Source organism: Carassius auratus, unplaced genomic scaffold (genome assembly GCF_003368295.1).
Source record: "Carassius auratus strain Wakin unplaced genomic scaffold, ASM336829v1 scaf_tig00214183_4049273_7079891, whole genome shotgun sequence".
NCBI classification, from domain to species: domain Eukaryota; kingdom Metazoa; phylum Chordata; class Actinopteri; order Cypriniformes; family Cyprinidae; genus Carassius; species Carassius auratus.
This window is the reverse complement of record NW_020527547.1, coordinates 717,901-739,356: the sequence shown is the minus strand read 5'-3', so window position 1 is coordinate 739,356 and position 21,456 is coordinate 717,901. Positions and strand designations below refer to the sequence as shown.

General features: G+C 37.9%; 1 protein-coding gene across 13 annotated transcripts in view; it reads right to left on the bottom strand.

Annotated features, from left to right (window-relative positions):
• Positions 1–1,175: 1,175 nt before the first annotated feature.
• The window catches only part of LOC113091348 (armadillo repeat protein deleted in velo-cardio-facial syndrome homolog), a 203,047-nt gene continuing 182,766 nt past the window's right edge, over positions 1,176–21,456 (bottom strand). For 10 of the 13 annotated variants that reach the window (XM_026256803.1, XM_026256808.1, XM_026256804.1 and 7 more), the window contains 9 exons: positions 13,446–13,573; positions 11,940–12,090; positions 11,361–11,553; positions 10,395–10,506; positions 9,554–9,641; positions 7,659–7,712; positions 6,963–7,075; positions 4,419–4,531; positions 1,176–3,629 (listed from right to left, as the gene is read on the bottom strand). In XM_026256803.1, the coding sequence (XP_026112588.1) occupies positions 4,430–4,531; positions 6,963–7,075; positions 7,659–7,712; positions 9,554–9,641; positions 10,395–10,506; positions 11,361–11,553; positions 11,940–12,090; positions 13,446–13,573 (941 nt within the window). In that variant the 3' untranslated portion in view covers positions 1,176–3,629; positions 4,419–4,429. The remainder of the gene's footprint in view (positions 3,630–4,418; positions 4,532–6,962; positions 7,076–7,658; positions 7,713–9,553; positions 9,642–10,394; positions 10,507–11,360; positions 11,554–11,939; positions 12,091–13,445; positions 13,574–21,456) is intronic. The other 3 variants (XM_026256811.1, XM_026256813.1, XM_026256814.1) reach the window with 3 other exon arrangements.

Genomic DNA, 21,456 nt, shown 5'->3' with positions numbered 1-21,456 from the left:
ACTGTGACACAAAGTAGTCTAGGAGTATAATAGAAATAACACCGTGTTCTTAAAACTATATGAGTGCTGGGAGAAAAATCTAACAATGCATCATATTCTAGTGTATATTCTTTTGATACTTGCTGAAATGTTCTCTGCCCACCAAAGCTAATGCTACGCTCAGGCTTCTGCTTCTCCAGCAGCACAGTGTCATTACAGCCTCCAAAGAGGTGAGGAACAAGTCCTCTATCAGTTACCTTATCTGAGATGTGACTTCCATAATGCTTTGATGAGTCCAAATCAGAGAACTGGATACAGTTTTCCAACAGAACCAGTCCAAATGATGGGATTATACCATAATATGCTCGCTATATACCTCATGGTTTGATGTTGGATTTGAAAACAAGGTGATTATAATACCATGACTACTAGTAACAATTCTCAATACTGTTCATGGTATTTTCAGTGGTGAATATACCACACAGCTTCTGATAGCTTTGACTATTCAAATGAGATAATATATTCTATGTACTATAATCCCTCTTTTAATATCTATCTGCCAGTTCTTGTCAGTTCCATTTTAAATTTAAATGACTTTCCATTATGCTGGTTTCACAAGTCACCGGGCAAGCATTATGGAGTTCACAGTAAAAAGACGTGTACAAACATAACTTCTGTCTTCACAAGAGGCCCCTGAAGGTTCGTCAAATGAAGGACCAGCTCATGCTGCTTGACAGAGTTTTCCTTGACCCCTCAGCATTCCCAGAGTTTCATGTACGAAGCAGTATTATTAAAATGTCCCACTACTAATGACTGGTCCCTTATGAATATTAATCTGCATTCCCCTTACCACTCTCCATTTGTTCGTGCTGATGTCACACCTGTTCTGGCAGCACACAGGCATGTGATGGGCGTCGAGATCATCATGTGTGCCCACCTTCCCCATCCTGGCAGATGCAGGAGAGAAGGCTGAGAGGAAGACTGGGATCAGGCTCGTAAACACACATATATCAATTGCACACAGGAGCTACACACACACACTGGATGATGGGATATAATGCTCAAAGTTAGAAGTATTTGACAGTTTTTGCCATGAATATTTCCACTCTTGTAGTTGTTAAACAGCCAGAGGGAGTATCAGTCTTTAAATCACGTAAAAAATGGTTTTCTAGAGAAACAGAAAGAAACAGACAGAATGTGCTCATTTCAGGCATGATTTATTGAAAACACACCAAAGTGATACTCTACAAACCTGTATTTTTTTTTAACAAGAGCAATTCTCTCTTCTGGGTATTAGTAAAATTAACAATACATTCGGTCACTGAGGCATTGTTCTTGAGCATTAGGAAAGCACTAACAACTATATAAACCCTTTTAACGCTTCTATCTTTTAAAAGTTTATAATACAATTAAATGTAATAGAAGGCAAAACCCACCAGCAGTCAAGACTACATTGAGAACACAGAGTGAGTGAAAGTGGGAGGAGTCAGAGAGAGAGAAAGAGCAGTTAGGGACCGATAAAACATATAAAACAGACTTCTTTTCATCTAACATGGAAAAAAGGTTAAGGCACATGATAGTTACAAACACATTTGCTACCAAGTTGTTCATGTATCGAGTTTTGATGCTTTGAAATTAGTGATATCTACAAAGGTAGGTTTCTCTTGAATCCATTTCAACATCTGGTTTTCTATAAATATACAATCTGATGCAAATTCAGACTCTGGGAACCTCTTCCTTTGGTTGTATTCTGCTAAAAGGCAGTCAGGAACAGACAGTCAAATATTAATAATGAACCTACACAAGGCTAAAGATCTCAATGTCGTGGCACACATAATTTCCTTTTTAAAAATTGAATTATTACACTGTTATTCTGTAATTAGGAGTCTCTGTTAAAAACAACTGGAAAAAAAACGTGCTATAGAAAGTTACATATAGAGTAACAGATGATAAAGCAGGTGTGTGCTGCATATTAAACATTATCCAAAAAATGTCTGGAATAAAAATAATAATTTGTCGGTCTACTTCGTATGTTTGTGTTTGCCCATTTATACGTGGTAATGGCTAAAGATTGTATGTATAACACAGGATATCTTTACACTGACAGTGGGGACATTTGAGAATCCACAATTGTGATGTTTTTTTGTTATACTTGTAAGATACATTTTTGATGTGAAAGTATTCTTGCATTAGAGCTGAAATAAAAGTATCTATTTATCCCTGATTTCTCTTCTAAAATTCATTCTGGTCTTTCCTTTAAATTTTGCCGACCAATCAGATCATTCTGAACAATTGAAAAATTAACACTGATAATAAATGGTTACATTTAAAAAAAACAAGCTGTAAATATAAAATATAAATGAGACAATGAGAATGACTCTGCATCCTTTGATACACATTTAACTAAAGCAATGATCTGTTTATTAAATTATTAATTTTTATACAAACATGGCCATGCTTTGTGTATGGAATACTGAATGTGCTCTGAACAATCTATTAAGGATTCACATTTATCAATGTTATAATAATGGGTGTGACCTTTTTGCCCTCTTTTTAATATTTGTAACCTAATATACATTTATAAAACAACAAAAATATAAAATGCTTTTAAATCTACTTTTATGACAACAGGAGAAAGGGAATCCTCCTCTATCATCCCCTCATAACACAATCTACATATTAACAAATTGATTTTTCCCCCTCATCACCCCTTTTTAAATAAACCAAAGCAATAGTTGGTAAGTGCCAGTGTTACCCAGCATGCCTCTACAGCTGGACATGTCAAGGGGAATACAAGAACAGCAGATCAAATCCAGCTGAAAGCAAAGCAGCTCTCCTCCTTTCAGCTCCACTATGAGCAGATGGCATTGTAAGGTGAACCCCTGCTTTTTAAGTGAGAAGAAATAAACACAGTGATAATATGTCTTTAAAGTTGCTTTATAAAGCCAGCACACAGAAACTGCGAAAGCGTGCATTTCAATATAGACCTTGTATGTGCCCCCACAACGTTGTAATGGACATCAACAGCAAAAAAAAAAAAAAAAAACTTTTCCTCTTTTTACAAATGTCCTCAACTATTTTAGAAAACCTAAACTTTCATTAAAACTCTACAAAATGAAAACAAAACAAAATTCACAATTCACTGCACTTCTGGGGAAAACAAACCCACAAAACAAACAGTAATCAGGCAGAAACGTACAACAAAAATAATATAGGCAAAAATTATATATATATATTTTTTTTGACATAAAAATAGTTTTTTTTTTCTTTCTTATTTCCTTTTACCCCTCAATCCAATTATTTCCAATACACGTCCACGTCCATGACAGCACTTCCTGTACACTCAAATCAATCCACTATTCTGGCTCCGTGACAGAAAATCCTCAGCTGTGGGTACACTACGTCCAGTGGGAATGTACATATGAGAAATGTTTTTTTTTTTTGTTTTTTTTTTTGTTTTTCAAATTTTTTATTTTTTATTCACTTGAGAAATCTCAAAATATTGGCTGTTGAATGAAAGTTCGTATTTTTCTCTCGCTCTTAGGCAAAAGTCTTCAGGATGAGTCCACATCACGGTGAGCTCTGCGATTAATGGCAGTGGTGACGTGAAATCCTTGCGGGGTAAGAAGTGGCGCTGTTGCTAGCTAAGCCTGCAGCGGAGAGGGCAGGAAAGCCACAGACATCAGATGACATTATTGGAATAAACATTTTTGTTCTAATAAGAGATTTTTGTAATATGTTCACAAAAAAGAAATGATTACATTTATAGATATACACAAGATAATGTCTGCCAAATGAAAGTGAGCATGATATTTAAATGAAGGATGATTTTTAGGATGTTGAAACTAATGACACATTTTCTCTATGAAACTTACCAGATTTAAATAATACTCGACATGATTAAATTCTACATGTTTCAACTGATCATGGTTTCCTGCCAGACAGATATAGTATGGGATGAAGAAAGCCAGGATGAAGAGCGGATATTTGGCAAGCATGAGAGTGAAAATAAACAGATGATGATGATGATGATGATGATGCTAACCCAGAGAAGTCAGCACTACTTAGCAACTGTGTAGCTTGTTCCTTTTTGTCCACTTTCCACAGAAAATGAGGTTTGGGGTGAGGTTATTAGAATGATTTCTGAAGGATCATTTGATACTGATGACTGGAGTAATGGCTGCTTTAAAAACAAGCTTTTGAATGGTACTCATTTTCCAATTTTCAAGACATCTGTTTGATTCTATCTTCACATCTATTCTGAGTCACAATCTTCATGAAGGAAATTATATTTTAAGATCTGAACATGCAGTCGTCAGATTAGCGACCGATTCAGACAATGCACTTCTCTGGGTTAGACAGAGCAAATGATGAAAAAAGGGTGGGTGTTATTTCATAAACAGGATGGGTGAGAACAAAATCAAACGCATAAAACCTACCATGCATGCATTTAGACCCAGGAGTCAACAGGCAGAGGTTTAACATCACAAGCATCCACCAGACTGACAGTTGGCCTGTTGCTCCTGATATAGTGTTTCCTATTTGTGTCATTCTGCAGCAATGGGAGAAGGGTTCAAATCAGCAAAACCGAAACAATTTAAACACACAGAGAAAGGCCAGAGTTAGTCCTTGCAACAGGCGAAGCTCAAGGGGAAAATAAACAGTTTGAAATTATAGAAGTGAAAGGTAATTAAAGTGAATGCATGCAGAACCATTCTGAAAACAACAAAACTTTGATCTGCATGATTTTTAGGTATACATGCTCGTTGTGTCAGCAACTCCCCTAGAGGGAGCAACTTCATTGTATTAGTAGGGAAATAAACCCTTGATGTGTGCCAAATATTGTGACAACAGAAAAGAATGTATCTGATTGTTTGGTTGACATTCTGACAGTCAGGAATCGGAGTTTGTCATGACATCTATTAAAGCATTTGGAAAGTCTAACAAAGAAATATGGCAGGCAGCTGTTGAACTACAAAGCCCCATCACAATGCTGAGATGGACTACACATGGTACAGAGATTTAGTCGTCAATAACGCAGAGCTCATCTATGAGCACAGTGTGGCCTCTTTCGAATGCAGACACAGTAAAGTGAATCATTCTCACTCTGGGCTCTGATAACACTCATCCATATAAAGTCAAGAGGGAGTAAGAAGTCGATCAACTGTTGCAGAGGCAATTGATATGCAAGTCCACCTCTCCTACAGATGACAGTCAGAGGGGGAAAATGGTAGCACCAGGCAGTTTCTTAATCATCTTTATATTCATTTAAAAATCACAAAGCTGACATTTAATTATTAATTAATAGTATTTAAACATCTAAGCACCACATGTAGCTAACAACAGACTGTATGAGGGGTATATATTATAGCTATATATATATATATTAGGGTGCTCCGATCACGATCGGCCGATCGTTAATGCGCATCTCGTCAGTAAAGCTGGTTCTCTAATCAGCGGTTAATTCCATCAGGTGCATGATTCCACATAGAGCAGCTGTTACTACACAGAGCCGTTGTTAATAGAGAAGATGCGCAAATCCATGTTCATTTTCAGCATTTATTTGTGCATCTTCTCAGTTAATAACGGCTCTGTGTAGTAACAGCTGCTCTATGTGAAATCACGCACCTGATGGAATTTACCGCTGATTAGAGAACCGGCTTTACTGACGAGATGCGCATAACGATCGGCTGATCGTGATCGGAGCACCCTAATATATATATATATATATATATATATATATATATATATATATATACAGTATTGACCAAAAATTTGGACACACCTTCTCATTCAAAGAGTTTTCTTTATTTTCATGACTATGAAAATTGTAGATTTACTCTGAAGGCATCAAAACTATGAATTAACACATGTGGAATTATATATGGAATTATATAAATAACAAAAAAGTGTGAAACAACTGAAAATATGTCATATTGTAGGTTCTTCAAAGTCACCTTTTGCTTTGATTACTGCTTTGCACACTCTTGGCATTCTCTTGATGAGCTTCAAGAGGTAGTCACCTGAAATGGTCTTCCAACAGTCTTGAAGGAGTTCCCCGAGAGATGCTTAGCACTTGTTGGCCCTTTTGCCTTCTGTCTGCGGTCCAGCTCACCCCTAAACCATCTCGATTGGGTTTGGGTCCGGTGACTGTGGAGGCCAGGTCATCTGGCGCAGGACCCCATCACTCTCCTTCTTGCTCAAATAGCCCTTGATGCCTTCAGTGTGACTCTACAATTTTCATAGTCATGAAAATAAAGAAAACTCTTTGAATGAGAGGGTGTTTCCAAACATTTGGTCTGCACTGTATATATACCCCTCATACAGTCTGTTGTTAGCTCCATCAATGGAATCATTTGAATGGAAAGTTTAATTAAAAAAAATTACATTTCAGAATTTGTTTTGCTTAAATTAATTATTTTTTTCTTTTTTCTTTTATTTATATAGACCAAACATTTGACTGATGCTTTTCAGCGCTGAATAAAAAGAAAATCTTTCTTGACTGTCTTCCCTCTTGGATTAAATTGTATTTCTTGTATTTTACAAGGCAGCATAATATTTCTACAGTACCTGCTGTTTCTATCTGCCATCATGCTGCGGGGATCTACTATGCCATAAAATCAGTATTGCCATGCCCACTTATTATAAGCGACTTTAGGATTGTTTTTCATTAGGTTGCTTATAAATATGGGCAGTCATGGGTTGTATTTCCAATGCATGAAAATCACTGTGGTTTGTTGTGGAGAATTAAATTGCTTATTTTGGCTCAGACCAGATTGCTTATTGTTCTACATATCTGGCAACGCTGTTCTGCAGCCTTCCACTAATTAGATAACTCACTAGGTTTTGCAGCTAACCAACACGAATTCACTGTTAACATATCATTTCTCTTTTCTCTGCACAACTTGCAGTGTTGGTGCCTGAAACAGCTAATGAGAAAGAGTGCCTTCTCAGATTTAAACAGATGTAGAAACGTGTCTCACTTCTGACACTTCGGCTCTGAACTTTAACGGCTCCCGCTCCTGCAGATCCGACGAGCCGTCACTGCTTTTGTACTTGGAGTCTTTGTCTCTCTGGTCAATCGTCGAATAGCCATCTAATGAGAGGGAAAGACAGCAGAAAAGCTCAGTGATCATGATCAGTATGTCAGCACCCTCAGCATGACTCTTCAAACAAACAGCGACGAATCCCTCAACCTTCAGCTACATGCTGCGTTCACAGATGTTCTCGTGATGTGTGTGATTACTGTGCGGCATTTGTGTTTGTTCATGCAGGCCGTGTCTATGAGCTGTCCCCAACAGTCACCACCATTTCATCACTTACTTCTACCCACTACAGCAGCACCCCGTCTTCAGCCTCTGTCCAATTATTGTCAGTCAGGCTTGGAGAGGATGCTGCTTCAGTGGAGAAGATCAGAGAGACGGTGTTACTCTGTAGCGAACAAGCAATAGTGCTTCTGTTCAAATCTTCATTGGCCCAAAACTCAACAACACTACAAACATCTTATTAAAAGAGGGGTATTGCAGACAGCGTTGGAATGAAACTCTTCAGGGAAAAACTAAACACAACATTGATTGTGAAATATTTGAGGGTAAATGGAATTAGAAGGATTATGGGTTTGTATTCTCTTAAAATCACATTAGTCAGTAAGATTTTTTTTCATGCCGACATCGTCTTACCTGGACCGAATTCGCCCATAGGTATCATATCCCCACCGCTACAGCCTCTGCTGCCTGAAAAGCATTTTACAGGCAGGATTTTTCACATCACTAATACGCATGCTCACTTTTACAATGTCAATTGAAGTATAAAACCTCGAAATGTCAAAAAATAGTTTCAAATGCATAATTCTCTGTGAAATCCCAAACTATCTATAATTCTGAAGTGAGAGACACCAATCAGAGAAGAGCAGCAGTCTGACACAACAGTAACCGCCCACTACCATAAAGCATGGGAATTACAATCAAATCAAACCATTTTCAAGTGAGATAATAATAAGAAATGTTTTTTGAGCACCGAATCAGCATATCAAAATTATTTCTGATGGATCATGTGACACTGTAGACTGGACTGATGGCTCTTGAAAATTCAGCTTTGCCATCACAACAATAAATTACATTTGAAAATATATCAAAATAGAAAAGTTATTTTAAATTTGAATAATACTTCACAATAGAGGGATTATGGTTTTAATAAAACAATAACAGTAAAAACAATAACTGTTTTTACTGTATTTTTGATTAAATAAATGCAGCCTTCTCAAACAATACACTTAGAACATAGTCTCTGCCTCAGACGTCACGCTCATGGACCGCTGGATCAATGTCTGATGCATATGGGACCCAAAAGTGGAAACACTTCAGGAGTGTGGAAGTCGTCATCGGATTGGGTGAATTATACAGGATTTCCACGAGACGTGTGTGTCGCATTCTTTAACGTTCCGCCACGAAAACAAAAAATGCTGTAGTGCCAAACCACCTCACAAAGAAGAAAGCCATCGGGTTTACAACTGTGACATCGAGCTCTTATCAGGATCAACTAAACACTGGATGTTCAAAAGTACGTCAAATATTTAAAGTTTGCGGCATAGAATCTTAAAAATATGCTCGGGAGTTTTACACACCGGTCTGTTATTGTGGCGACATTTCCACGCCCAGAAACATGACGCTGAACAAAACAAACTGTGATTGTGATTGGTGATTGTGATTGGTTGTTTGAGATGTTGGTCAAATGACCTCATGGATGGGCCTCGGCCAATGAAAGCTGCCATAGATTTCAGAGCTTCAGTTCAGCCGTCAATCTGAAGGTCTGCGAGACTACTTAAAACAAAGTATTTTATACTCGCAATGATCTTTAGTTAAAAGTTTCATATTTTATTGTTACGCTGATTCAATAATATCCTTCAGAATTATTCATGATGAGTAGATCAAAGTGGTTAGTTTGGTTTAAGACCTTTTTATAGATTTTAATTCAGCTATAGAGAAAATGAATTAAATTAAAAATGAAAAGTTCCTGTAACAAAGGCTTTTGAAAAGATGGGCGGTCACTGTTGTGCTCAATTCTCCACAGTAAGGCAAGCAGGGAATGGCATGGGACTGATGGAAGTGATCAGGTGCATCCCTGTCCTGAGCATCCATGCTAACAGCAGTAATAAAATCTGAAAAAAGCCAAAGCTGTCATGCTAACTCCTCTCTCAATGAGATGTGCCTTGGGTGGACGGATGGTGCTTTTTATTACAGCACTGCAGTAGTTTACCATCATTTTACTTGAGAGTGAATGAATAATGAGCTCCTACACTGAGGCCCATTAATCTGCTGTCTGATCATAAATCATTCTGTATCATATGATCCACTCAAATGACCGATTAAAGCCCAAGAGATGTGGCAGCTGCACACACCAGCTGAGCAGCAGAGGTGAGAGATCAAGCATTCTGTCATGTGTTAAAACACAGCAAGAAGTAGTGTTCAGAAGATATGCTAGCTCAGGTGGCACCTGAACCTCCAGAACTCCCCTGAGCACCCAGATTCGCTGCTTTCAGGGTGTGTAAAGTCTCTGTTCAGGGTCTTATGCTAACCTTGGTTCTTTTCCATCAAGGGGAGTGTAGTATCGTCGTAGCCAGGTTTGCAACTCTTAGATGCTTTGGGAGTGCCAGTCGGTATCGGCTGAGAAGGATCAAGAAGAGAATGTTTCAGATACACAGGACAGAGTGACAAATCTTCAACAGAAACACTTGGTTTTGAACAAACTATGTCTCTTTCTTCACTAAATATGTACAGTAAGGGCTGCAAAGGGGAGTTACAATAGAATTTTCTGAGTGAGAAACCATCAAGAAATGTCTGAATCATATTTCTCTTCTTTTCGAAAAACATTATTTTGCATCAAGGAAATGAGATCTATTACTTTGACCATCGTGATTTTTTTGCATTCTGAAATAATTGAATTGAATTGAATATTTTCACAATAGAAATGAATGTACATTTGTAAATTACAGAATAGATGAAGTATACATCATTTCAGTATTTGTTTCACTGAATATATTTTTTATAATTATTATTTATGTGACCTTTAATATCGTTTCATATCATATTTATTTTATATTTTAAAATAATATAATTTATTTTAAATGATAAAAAAAATCGTGTCCACTCAGTAATGTATAACATCAATGAGAGGTTTTTTTTTTTGTTTAGAAATTTGAGAGGGGATGAGAATTTTGGAGGACATTTCTGTTTGATTATCATGAAAATGACAATCCATTAACATCTCATTTTCATCTTGCAAATATTTTCTAAGTAATTTCTGTTTTAAAGTGAAGTGTGACCTGGACATTTCTTCATGGCACTGACCTTTCTCCACTTTGGTTTAGGATTAATTAAGAAATCAGAGTGTTTGTGTGCATTTATGCTTCACTCTACTTGGAAGTGTGTTTTATTCCAGCCATCCTTGGTCAGGGCGTTTCTCAGCTCCTTATAGCTCCAAACCGTCTGTAGTACATGGGAAGCGGCTTTGGTTTCCCTTGCTGACTGGCTGCAATGCATAAACATGAAGGGAAAGAGAGTTATGCAGAATCCAGAGCCCAGCGGAATAATTCTCAAATTCAAAGTCATCTATTCCCCTCCCAGCAGCGCAGTGTCACTATGGCTCCAATCTCCAACCCCTGTGGCCTTAGATTTCTCTCTTTTCACTTCATTAGCTTTTCCTGTGATCCTCACTTAATTACCAGGAGCCTACGACTTCAAAGCCTCAACTCCAGAGTCGGAGAGAGATAGCCACTCTCCAGGCTAGCATGTACTCTTTAAAAAGTTAATCTCACACAATCAATATTTAGTTTTTGGTAAAATCGTGCTCAGGCAGAAACGGTTTAAATGTTGAGCAGTTTTAAAAGAGGTCACATGTGGAAAGGATGGAGGAGGTTTGTTTAACATACGGCTCACTCTCTGGAGGTCTCTGCTGCTTTTGATATCTACAGGACTACACCATTTAATATTCAGTTTTTCAGACGCATATATTAAAGATGACATGTGTGGTGATAAAAATAAGTCACTTCAAAAAGCAGCAACTCTTGTTGCTGTTTTTCTCTTTGATTTGAGGAGGACCCAAACTAACAAGATGTTTACAAAGATCAAAAACCTTAAGAAAGCCTCAAGAAATCATAATTGGTTGAAGTGAAAATACTATAGATAGTTGGCTTGATCTACAGTAGAAATCAATTATAACAGAAAGATGAAAAGTGAAAATAAATGTTACAAATGTTAAAGCTTTTTGATTTAATATTCTACTTTCATCAAATATCGGATTTGAGCAGAAACCAGTAACTTACAGTGTGAATATAGCTTAACTCTACTCAAAGAGTCATTACCATAATCTTGGGCTGTTCTTACCTGGTTCTGTTGATGGCCACTAGTTTGTCGATCGCTTGCGCAGTGATGAGAGAGCGAGCGTTCTCAGAGCTGTCAATGATGATTTCATGGATGGTGTTGAGGATGGCCACAACGGTGTCCTCCTCCAGGTTCTTGGCAGGCCGCTGCTGTCCGCTGGGCAAGTTGCTGACCAAGTCCCTCATGGCATAACTCCCTGAAGACGATAATAGAAAATTAGGGAAAGATTCAGCTCTGAAAGTATGTCAAGCAAGTTTCAGTTACCATGAAGTAACGGAGTAATAACAGCTGAAAATTCAGCTTTACAAGATTTAATCACATTGTAGATTTTTTTTTTAATAGAAAAGTGTCTATTTTTACTGTATGCCTAATAATACAGATTAAATCATTTTAGCCTTGGTGAGCATAAGAGATGTCTTTTAAAAACATTACCAAACCGTACTGTTAAATTACTAAATCTGACTTTGTGTGCAAAAATGTTTTTAATAAGGAAAATAAATCTTGAGTGCACATTTATTTAAGTATCATGTAAATGTGTGTTTAACATAATGGACAGTAATGATCTAGAAATGCTACTCTTGCCTATTAGGTCTTTGTTGCGGCGGTCGATGGACAGGTTCCTCAGAGCGATGGCCACAGCTCGCACCACCTTGTCTGAGTCCGAGCGCAAGAGCTCGACGAGAATTGGCAGTCCTTTCTCCTTACGCACTGTCGCACGGATATAGTTCGACCACTGTAGAAATGAGAGGAAAAGACTATATTACGCCAGTGATTCAAACATTTTTCCACTGTATTTATTTCATTAAGTCAAGTAGACTTATGCTCAGCCAGACATTCAGCTCTGCAAATCTTTCAGAAAAGGAATATGCTGTGTGCAGCTCCTCTATTCTGGAAAACTCCAATCTAGTAAATAGCCATTTGTTCCCCGTTAGACTTGTGTGCATTTCCACTCCAACCCCATGAATCACAAAACCTTTATGTGTCACAAGAAATCTCTAATCCTCAGCCAGTGCCCCTGAGACAGTAATTAAGTTGTTGCAATACAACACCATGGCCACTAGGAGATGGTAGTGATCCTAGAAACACATTTGCAGAAAAGTAGGAAAGCGAACAAATTAATAAATAAAGTCTCTCAAATCCTCTTATAGACCACAGACGTGACGTGCCCGTCTCCCTACAGCAGGGGTTTGTGATGAGCTAGGAACTCTGGGTTCACAAGCACACGTGTGTCAGGCATAGAGATGAGGCAGGTCTGAAATGGCGTAACCACACAGAGAAGCTGTGAGCTTATGCATGGCTGCATTTCAAGTCCCACACGGAGAAGGAAGCAGGGTCCATGTGCATGTTTATTAGGGGCATTTCCTCTTGACTTCTACCTCAAGAGTAAAGAGAGCCCCACACAACACTGTGGTATAGACATGTCATACTTGTAATTAAGTACTGACTAGGAATGTGTTCAAGGTGCACTGGAAGCAGACAACAACTAAACAAATTAAGGTTTATGGATTTGCATGATGTACTCTAGCAGGCCAATCAGAGTTCGATGGTGTGGTGGTTGAACAGGTCATCTTCCTTTGATATAGCTAACAATATAAAATATTTGAAAATTTTGCACTAAATCAGCATATTAGAATGGTTTCTGAAGGATCATGTGTACATAACATTTTTAAAATATGCAAAATGACAACATATAACAGTTATTTTAAACGTTATAAAAGAATTCTCAATGTAACTGTGTATTATATTACTGCAGCCTTGGTAAGCATAAGATATTTCTTGTTCAAAAAACAAACAAATATTTTCATTGAAAAAATAAAGTGTTTGAAGGGTAGTGTATATTAAAAGCATAAATAAAATGCTTGTTTATAAGTTCTCAAATGATTCTCATGGACAGCTGACAGAAAATAAGACTGGTGATGTTGCAATGACAAACGGCTCTAATAACTAGGTTTTATTTCTATATTTTATGATGATGGCCATCATAAAATGTCCTATCTTGAATCTCTGTGGAATCAAATATCATGATCTAAATAGGAATCAGTTTCCAATTCCTGCTTCTTCCCAATGTGTTCTGTGCAGGACACTCACTGTCCACTGTCCAGCGCTGAGGTTCTGTAGAGCTCCGGCCGCTGCTTCTAGCGTGTTATAGTTCTGGCTTTCTGTAAGCAGGGACAGGTAGAGTCGGACCACCTCCGGCTGATACAGTAATTCAAAACCTGCACACGTATATGACAGATACACAACAGAATTACACACAAAACACTGGTGAACACAGACAGATACAGATTAGCTAGGGGGGAAAAATTGATTGCATCTCCTCCTGTCAGTGTTGTGATGCACCTGGCGAAATGAAAAGTGGACAAAATAACAGGGGAGGACAAATGCATGATTATCACAACAGGCAAATAAAGACAGAAAATCAAAGACACTTCACTTTCACAGATACACGGAGCAGTTCAATAGACAAACTGCCTGAAAAAGCCAATAGCGTGATGGTCGCTTGGTTTCTTGATAACAGCAGCCCAATCTCAGGCAATGCAATCAAGGAGTCTTTCATTAAACATGACTTGAGGTCAGAAACCCAAATGATAAAGCTCCAGATTTTACATTGGGCACATCAAGTGGAGACTCAAAACAGTACAACAATGGTTCTTTTCTTTAAAAATTACAGCATTTCATTATATTTTTTTAAGGATGAGGTCACGTAACAATTTGTGTCAATTTGACACTTCTACCAAATGACGCAAAAAATACATTCTATTCTATTCTATTCTATTCTATTCTATTCTATTCTATTCTATTCTATTCCAATGATCTAATTAACTAATTTGTACATTTGTTTTCACATTGCAATATCCCAAAAATGACAATTCTCGATGTGATCAATGTGATGTGTCGATGTGATCCAAACAACATCGGATGCCACTGAGTTTCAATGCATGGACAAAAGAAACACTGACACATCTTACAAAGTATCTTCTTACAATCTTACAGTACAGGTTTGAAACGGCCTTCGTTTTGGTGTGAACTATCTCTGTAAAATCAATTAATATCCACTGAACGTTTCAACATTCGAGTTCTGTAAGTTCCTGTCTGGGTCTGAGGGTAATCATTTAGTTCAAATCTTCTACTTTGCAACCACCGCACATCGATCATGTTCACATGAACTCTCTTCATGGCCTGGGCAAGCATTTAACCAAGACTGAGCATGACGGATGTGTGGTGGTTCAACAGGCCGCCTTCTTTTTCACTGCCACGTCAAGATCGAGGAGTCTGAAGAAAATCAAAGCAAACTGAGCAATGATATTCATACAAAAAGCAGCACAACAGCAACACGGTGTAATTTGGTATCATGTCTGAAATGAGTCTGTACTGCGGTGGAGTGCAGAAAAAGATGTTTGCAGCCACTGCCTGGCCCATCTGCACTTTGTAAATGTGCACCTAACACCTATAATTTTATAGAGAGAAGACTGGCCTTCAGGATGTGGGCTGCTCAATACACATTTTTTACTTCTGTCTGACTAATGGTTTGAGCGAAAGAACTGTCCTAGACTTTCTATCGTTTTCTTCTTTCTTTTCAGTTTTCACACATTCACAACCTCAATTATCATTTAAGGCTACTCTAAGTTTTTCTCCTTCCCACTGCTTTAAAATTTGTCTCGAGTGTGTAACTATGCATTACTAAGACTTCAGCGCAGCCTTAGAGAGTGAGTGTATGTACAGATTACCTAATGCATGTACTCACTTTAGCATTAGTTTTTTTTTTTTTTTTTTATAAAGAGCTGAGTAGAAAGTATTCTTTTCTTTGGCATAATAGCACCCTAATCTGTCAAATATTGAGTCAAATTTGAAAAATTAAATACTATTAAAACAAAAACTATTAAAAATCACTTTTGATAACTGGAATAAAACAAAAACTTTATTTTAAGTTAGAAGCCATAGCAACATTTCTTATAAGTACTAAAATGACTAAAACAAAAGAGAAACAAAAATTAAAGCTAAATAAAAAAAATATATAAAAAAACTACAACTAAAATTTGAATGAAATAAAAAATGAATGCTAAAATAAAAGAATAAAAATTAAAATAACATTTTAGTTGCTGGAAATACAAAATTTGTCTTCTCTGTTATACTGTACTGGAGATAGCATTTTGGTCATCTCGGTTTACAATCAAAAGTGTGTATATTTGAATTTGTGTCACAGATGATGAGAATGAAAGAAAGAATGGATTCTCCCATAAAGCGTCTCCAGAGGGAAAATGAGTCTTGTCCATTCAACTCCAAGCAGGATCGAATGACAAACATCAAAACGTACTCTTTATGTGATGTCTTGTGAGCTGGAACTTCAAAATGCCAACAGACAACACCAAAAGGAAGGTGGTAATGGCTTACAGTCAACATCACAGCATCCATGCTCACATGGGCAGCCATGGAGACAAGAAATAGCGTAGTCTGCAGGGAAAATAGTGTAGTCTGCAGGGAATAGGATGCACCAAACAAAGCACCTTTCTTTTCGTTCTCATTCCGAATCCCTCATCCCTCCACAGGTCACTGAAACAGAATGGACATGCCTGTCGGATATTTGATTTCCTCTGGAAATGCTTCTTCATAGATTGAGAGCCTCTGGCCAGCTCAATTAAAATGCTCTGGTTCATTTGTAAAAGTGGCATCTCCATCTCTTCCCTGTGCTCTGGCTGGCCATGTACTTTTCTATGTAAATAATTTTTAAGTTGTAGCACTGAAGATACCAAGACAGGCTTACTTTTGTATGGACATGAATAACGTGCGTCACATTATTTCTCCAGGTTCCTGTGGGTTTTAAACACGATGGGCCTCTGGGAGAAGGGGATGTTTATTTGAGGCACAAAGAGGCTTGCCAAGAACAGATTTTCAACATCTGTGAAACCTTTTGAGTGGCTATATATAAAATAATACATTGTAGAGAGAATGGGTCAATGTCATTGTAATAATTCATATTTATACTCGGGGATGGTGATGGAATAAACACTGGCATGAGAATCCAGTGTTTGAAATAATGAAAAAGATATCCTTAATCTAATGTTTTCCTGTGGTCATTTTATAAAAAAAAAACCCTTAAGAGCCGAATTTGTCAAAACCTTGTTCAATCGTCCACAGACCAAAATGATGGTAGCTGCAAAACACATTCTGACAGATTCTTTGAGATGAAGTGCGAGAGAGAGGAAATGGAATTTTATTATTGAATTACTAGAGATCTAGAGGTCAGATAAAGTCCTAAATGAACCCTGGATCTTTTTAAAAGAATACTAAAACTCGATGGATAGCCCAGGTTTGAGGCGCATGACTGAATGAGTATTGAAGGGGCAGGAGGAGATGAGGAAATAAGCAGCCCGTGTATAAAATTCAAGTAGGCAGAGGAGGAGACGATCATACACCAAGCACTTCAAAACAGCCATCGCTTCTATTACCCAGGCAACCAACCGTCCGACCACACTAGCAAATCTATTCATTAATAGAGTTTAAAGAAAGAGAGGGAGAGAGTAAAAAAGAAGAGAGACAAACATCTCTAGGTGACAGAAGGCATAATAAACTGCATAATTTAGCTCTGATCCAAACCTTACTAAGCTACCTAGACAGAGGTGCACTTAAAAATTTAAAAAGGCAGGCAGCAACATTACACTTCCTTCAAAAGCCTAATGTTGGTCCATTTCTAAGGCAGCGTTCCTGGTATCATTCACTTGAGTAGAATGGTAAAACTGAGAAAAATCATCCAAAACAAGAAATGCCTACTACTGAATACACTTTTGTTCAAAAGTTTGGGGTCGGTAAGATTTTTTGAATGTTTTTGAAAGTCTCCTATACTCACCAAGGATGCATTTACCCAACAGTAATATTGCAAAATATTATTGCAATGTAAAACAACTGTTTAACACTTACAAAATATTTTACAATGTAATTTACTCGTGATAGCAAAGCTAATTTTCAGCAGCCTTTAATCCAGGGTCTTAATATCCCATGATCCTTCAGAATAGAATCAATAGAAAAACATTTATTTGCAATATATTTAGTAACGTTGTAAATGTTTTAAATGTTAAATGTCACCTTTGATAAATTTCATGTGTCCTTGGTAAATAAAAGTCTTAATAAATTCCAATTCCAAATCAGTCACTTACGAGGCTCCATTTCAGTTAAGAAACCAGCTGCCGATGTAGGCTGAAAACGTTAAGTCAGTTCTCTAGTTTTAGAAACAAAGCTTTTGTCTCTAAATTGAGAAACTAAAAGTGTTGGGGTTGTGCCATAGCACCCTGAAAAAAAAAAACTATCTAATTTGGTGTTGAACAGGCTACATCTCTGGAGACTGATATAAGCCCCCCAGATAAAAGTGGTGGATTGCGCGATGCATTGAGAATGAAGAAAGAAAGAGATATCCTACAGAATGCACAGAAAAAGCATTTAAATGAGTTGCGCTGTGTGGTGTGCAGCAAACTCAAAGTGTTATGATGTCATTATATGATAATGACACTTTTAATTCAAATGGTTAGCAATGCAAAAGTATAGATTGGCCAATGAATAGCAAGCGGATTACTAAACAGATTAATCGGGACAGAGGCATTATTCATAAAATCACTGAAAGAGAGATGTCTAAAAGGCTAAAAGCAACGGCTGATGTAGATTGCTGTTTTGTGAAAATGCATAGTTTTGTCAGCATTTTTTACACTGAGATTTTTTTATTGTCCATCTTGTCTGACAGCCATTTCACCCAGGATAGAAATAAACAGAGTTTCAATCATGTTGTTTAAACAATTTTTAAACAATCTATGAGTTCTGGGGATGGCATCAGTCAGTTTTTGATGCTGTGAATGACTACACACACACACAAGTTTGTTTTTGTGAGAAGTGGGGACATCCCGTAGGCGTAATGGTTTTTATACTGTACAAACTGTTTATTCTATCACCCTTCACCAACCCTACACCTAACCCTAACCCTCACAGGAAACTTTGTGAATTTGTACTTTCTCAAAAAAACTCATTCGGTATGATTTATAAGCATTTTGAAAAATGGGGACATGGGGTACGTCCTCATAAGTCACCCTCTCCTTGTAATACCCGTGTCATATCCATCTCATTATACAGAGTTGAGTCCTGATATGTCATAAAAACAAGAGCACACACACACAGGCACGCGCAGGCACGCACGCGCACACACACACACATTTATATAATAGTCCTATTTATTTAGAATTTCTCATCTTAATGCATTCTGGTATTATCTTCTCTGTGAAGGATACATATTATGCTGTCTTAGAATCTGGCCAAAACAAGCTTTAGGAGCCAGCATAATTAAGTTGCTTACCTTTTGGAGCAGCATTGGGTGTGTGCCAATGATGCCTTAAAATTCTGACTCTGTATGCAGTTTAAATTGTGTGTATTAAGAACAGTGGAATTCTTACAAATTCCTCCCACTTTCTATTTCTTGGATGCAATCTTCCTCCTCTAACCTTTGTCTGTTTCACTGTCTCCCTCAGACACTGTCTCTCTTCTAGCTGCATAGTGTCTTTGTTAGGCTTGTTTGAGTCATTGCTGGGACGCCAGGAGCGGATATGTCTGATCTGCTTTGCCTGGAGAAGGATGTCCCGTCGCAGACTTGATGTCATGTCCCATTCTTCATGACCCACCTTCCTGCCATCCCATGCTCGAGCACATGATAAATAATCCCAAGCTCTCCGTTTCCCTCTCTCACATGCTCCACATCTTTACTTTTCTCCCAGGCAATTCATCTCACATACACAAGACTTCTCATGCCTCATTCTTCACTGGCACGAGAAAAAACCTGGCCAGTGTGTGGCACAAATTATAATCTCAGGAATGAAGCCCAGTCTTCAGACAGGCTGTCTTTCTATCCTCGCTTCTGCATTTTGCAAATGACAGTTTTCACTTTAAAAGTTCATTTATAAAATGGCATGTTTGCAAAACAGGAAACAATAAATGCTGGCAGCTCTTTGTGTAGACGCCACTGACGGCTTGCCTAGTAATCTGTGCCTAATTGCATTCAAGTGTGTGTGTGTGTGTGTGTGTGTATAAAGCATCTCTCTGAGAAACAGAAACATTCTCTTCTGGCTGAAAAGCAGCACACAAAGGCCCCGATGGGAGGGTAAATCTCACTCTATTCCATCCCGGTAGTTTAATTCAGCCCTGTAATTATTGCCTAAGACATTAGGCCAGTGAAGAATGGTTTGCTGCATCATGTACAGATGTACCAGGCCTCATGTACTCAGCCAGACTATAGTACAATAAAAGAAAAACAATAGTACTAAACATAACTATTATTAATAGGTTTTAGTAAATGATAGACATAAAAAAAAATGATTTACTGATGAGGTTATAAAAAGGACAATGGCTACTTCGGCTGGCTCAGTTTCACAATCACTGTACCTGCACCAGTCACGTACCCATTAGACACTGTCTGTCGGACTTGTTTTCGCAAACAATATCATGTGCGTAATGATGCATATCATCTATTACATCCATCATTAAGTTTTCTCTGGCATTTTGGCGTCAAATGTTATTTGCAAGCTCCTTCAAGAGATCCAGATGGAAACTAGCATTTTAGACTGATCTGGGATCAAATCACTGCCCAAGTCCCAATTGGAAAGCTGTGACAGAGGATGTGCCTTCATCCATCACTGACCTAGGTCCAGTAGCCAAAAAGTGTGGTTTGAAAATGAAATGCTGCTGGAAGCGCTTGATCAGATTCACCTGAAGCTAACTGTTCCATGCCTCTGCTGCAATGAATCTAGAGCAAATTAGCATACTACATTTACCATCTTTATATTGAAGAAAAAGTGCTAGTGTGTTGTTCTGAATTCAGCCTAAAAGGTCCTTTCAGACGGGATGAGTCAAGCGGTGGAATTACCACATGGCTGAAACTTTCTCTTGAAGTGGAAGTGTTTTGCGCAGTGGAGGAGGTGGTCACATTGAGGTCTTAGAGCGGACATTGCCATACAATCAAGGTCACATTTGTACTAAGAACTAAATAAAACATAACAGAAGTGTGTTAATGCCATTCTGTCATTAAAAATCCAATCATAAATTTTGTCATTAACTTTTTTTTTTTATGTGTTTTGACTATTTGACTAAAGAGCATCATCATCTGTGAGGTCTCGATTGGTGTAAATATTTGAGGGAAATATGATTTCATAGGAATCAGTTAAATGTTACATAATTGGTTATTAATAATCAGTTCACTGATTGGTTGAAACTGACACAGCTGTCGCTCACAAAAATATCTTTATCTTAGGTGGCAGATAAACACTAGATGAGGCTATTTCTACTGTAATGAACTGATAATAAGACATTTCAGAACTTGGGCAACAAATCAGTATATCAGAATGATTTCTGAAGAATCTTGTGACACTGAGGACTGGTTGAAACCAGCTTTATTTTATAGGATTTGGACAAAGCCCTAGTGTTTCTGAGCCCTGGGGAAGGCATGATATTTGCTTGGTCATCAGGACAATGACTTTCACCAAAAGAGGGAATGGCACCAAGCCCTTTTTTGTCATAGGTCCCTCTTTTGTGTATGCTTCCCTCCTCATCATTGTAATAATATATATGATGTAAACTTGTTGATACACACCTTTCATATTCAAATACATAGTCCAAATGTGTACCAGTCCCAAAAACTGACTTCAAGAACATCCTGATCTTCATTCCTATTATAACTCTACACTATCTCCAGGCTTGCATTGCCTCTCAGCACCATGCCACATAAAAGCTGCTGGTCTTTTGTTGATCACGAGCTGTGTTACAATGGAATCAATACTGTCAGCAGCGGGTGGGATAATAATTGGCAAGCGACAGGATGGCCCCACCAGTTTTCTTTCACAGACTGGCACCCTCCATGGGTGGCATCTCTGATGTACACCCAGAAAATTCTGATTTTATCATCACCCCAAACTCAGAACATGAAAGTTGAGCTGCCAGGAACATTGTATGTATACATTTTATCTTTGAGAGGAACTGGGTAGCTGTTAAACTACATTAAGACCGCCTAATGAGCAGAGAAGTAAGCCATTCCGGTGTGTCTCCAACCATGATGATGAGCAGCTGCAGTCATCTT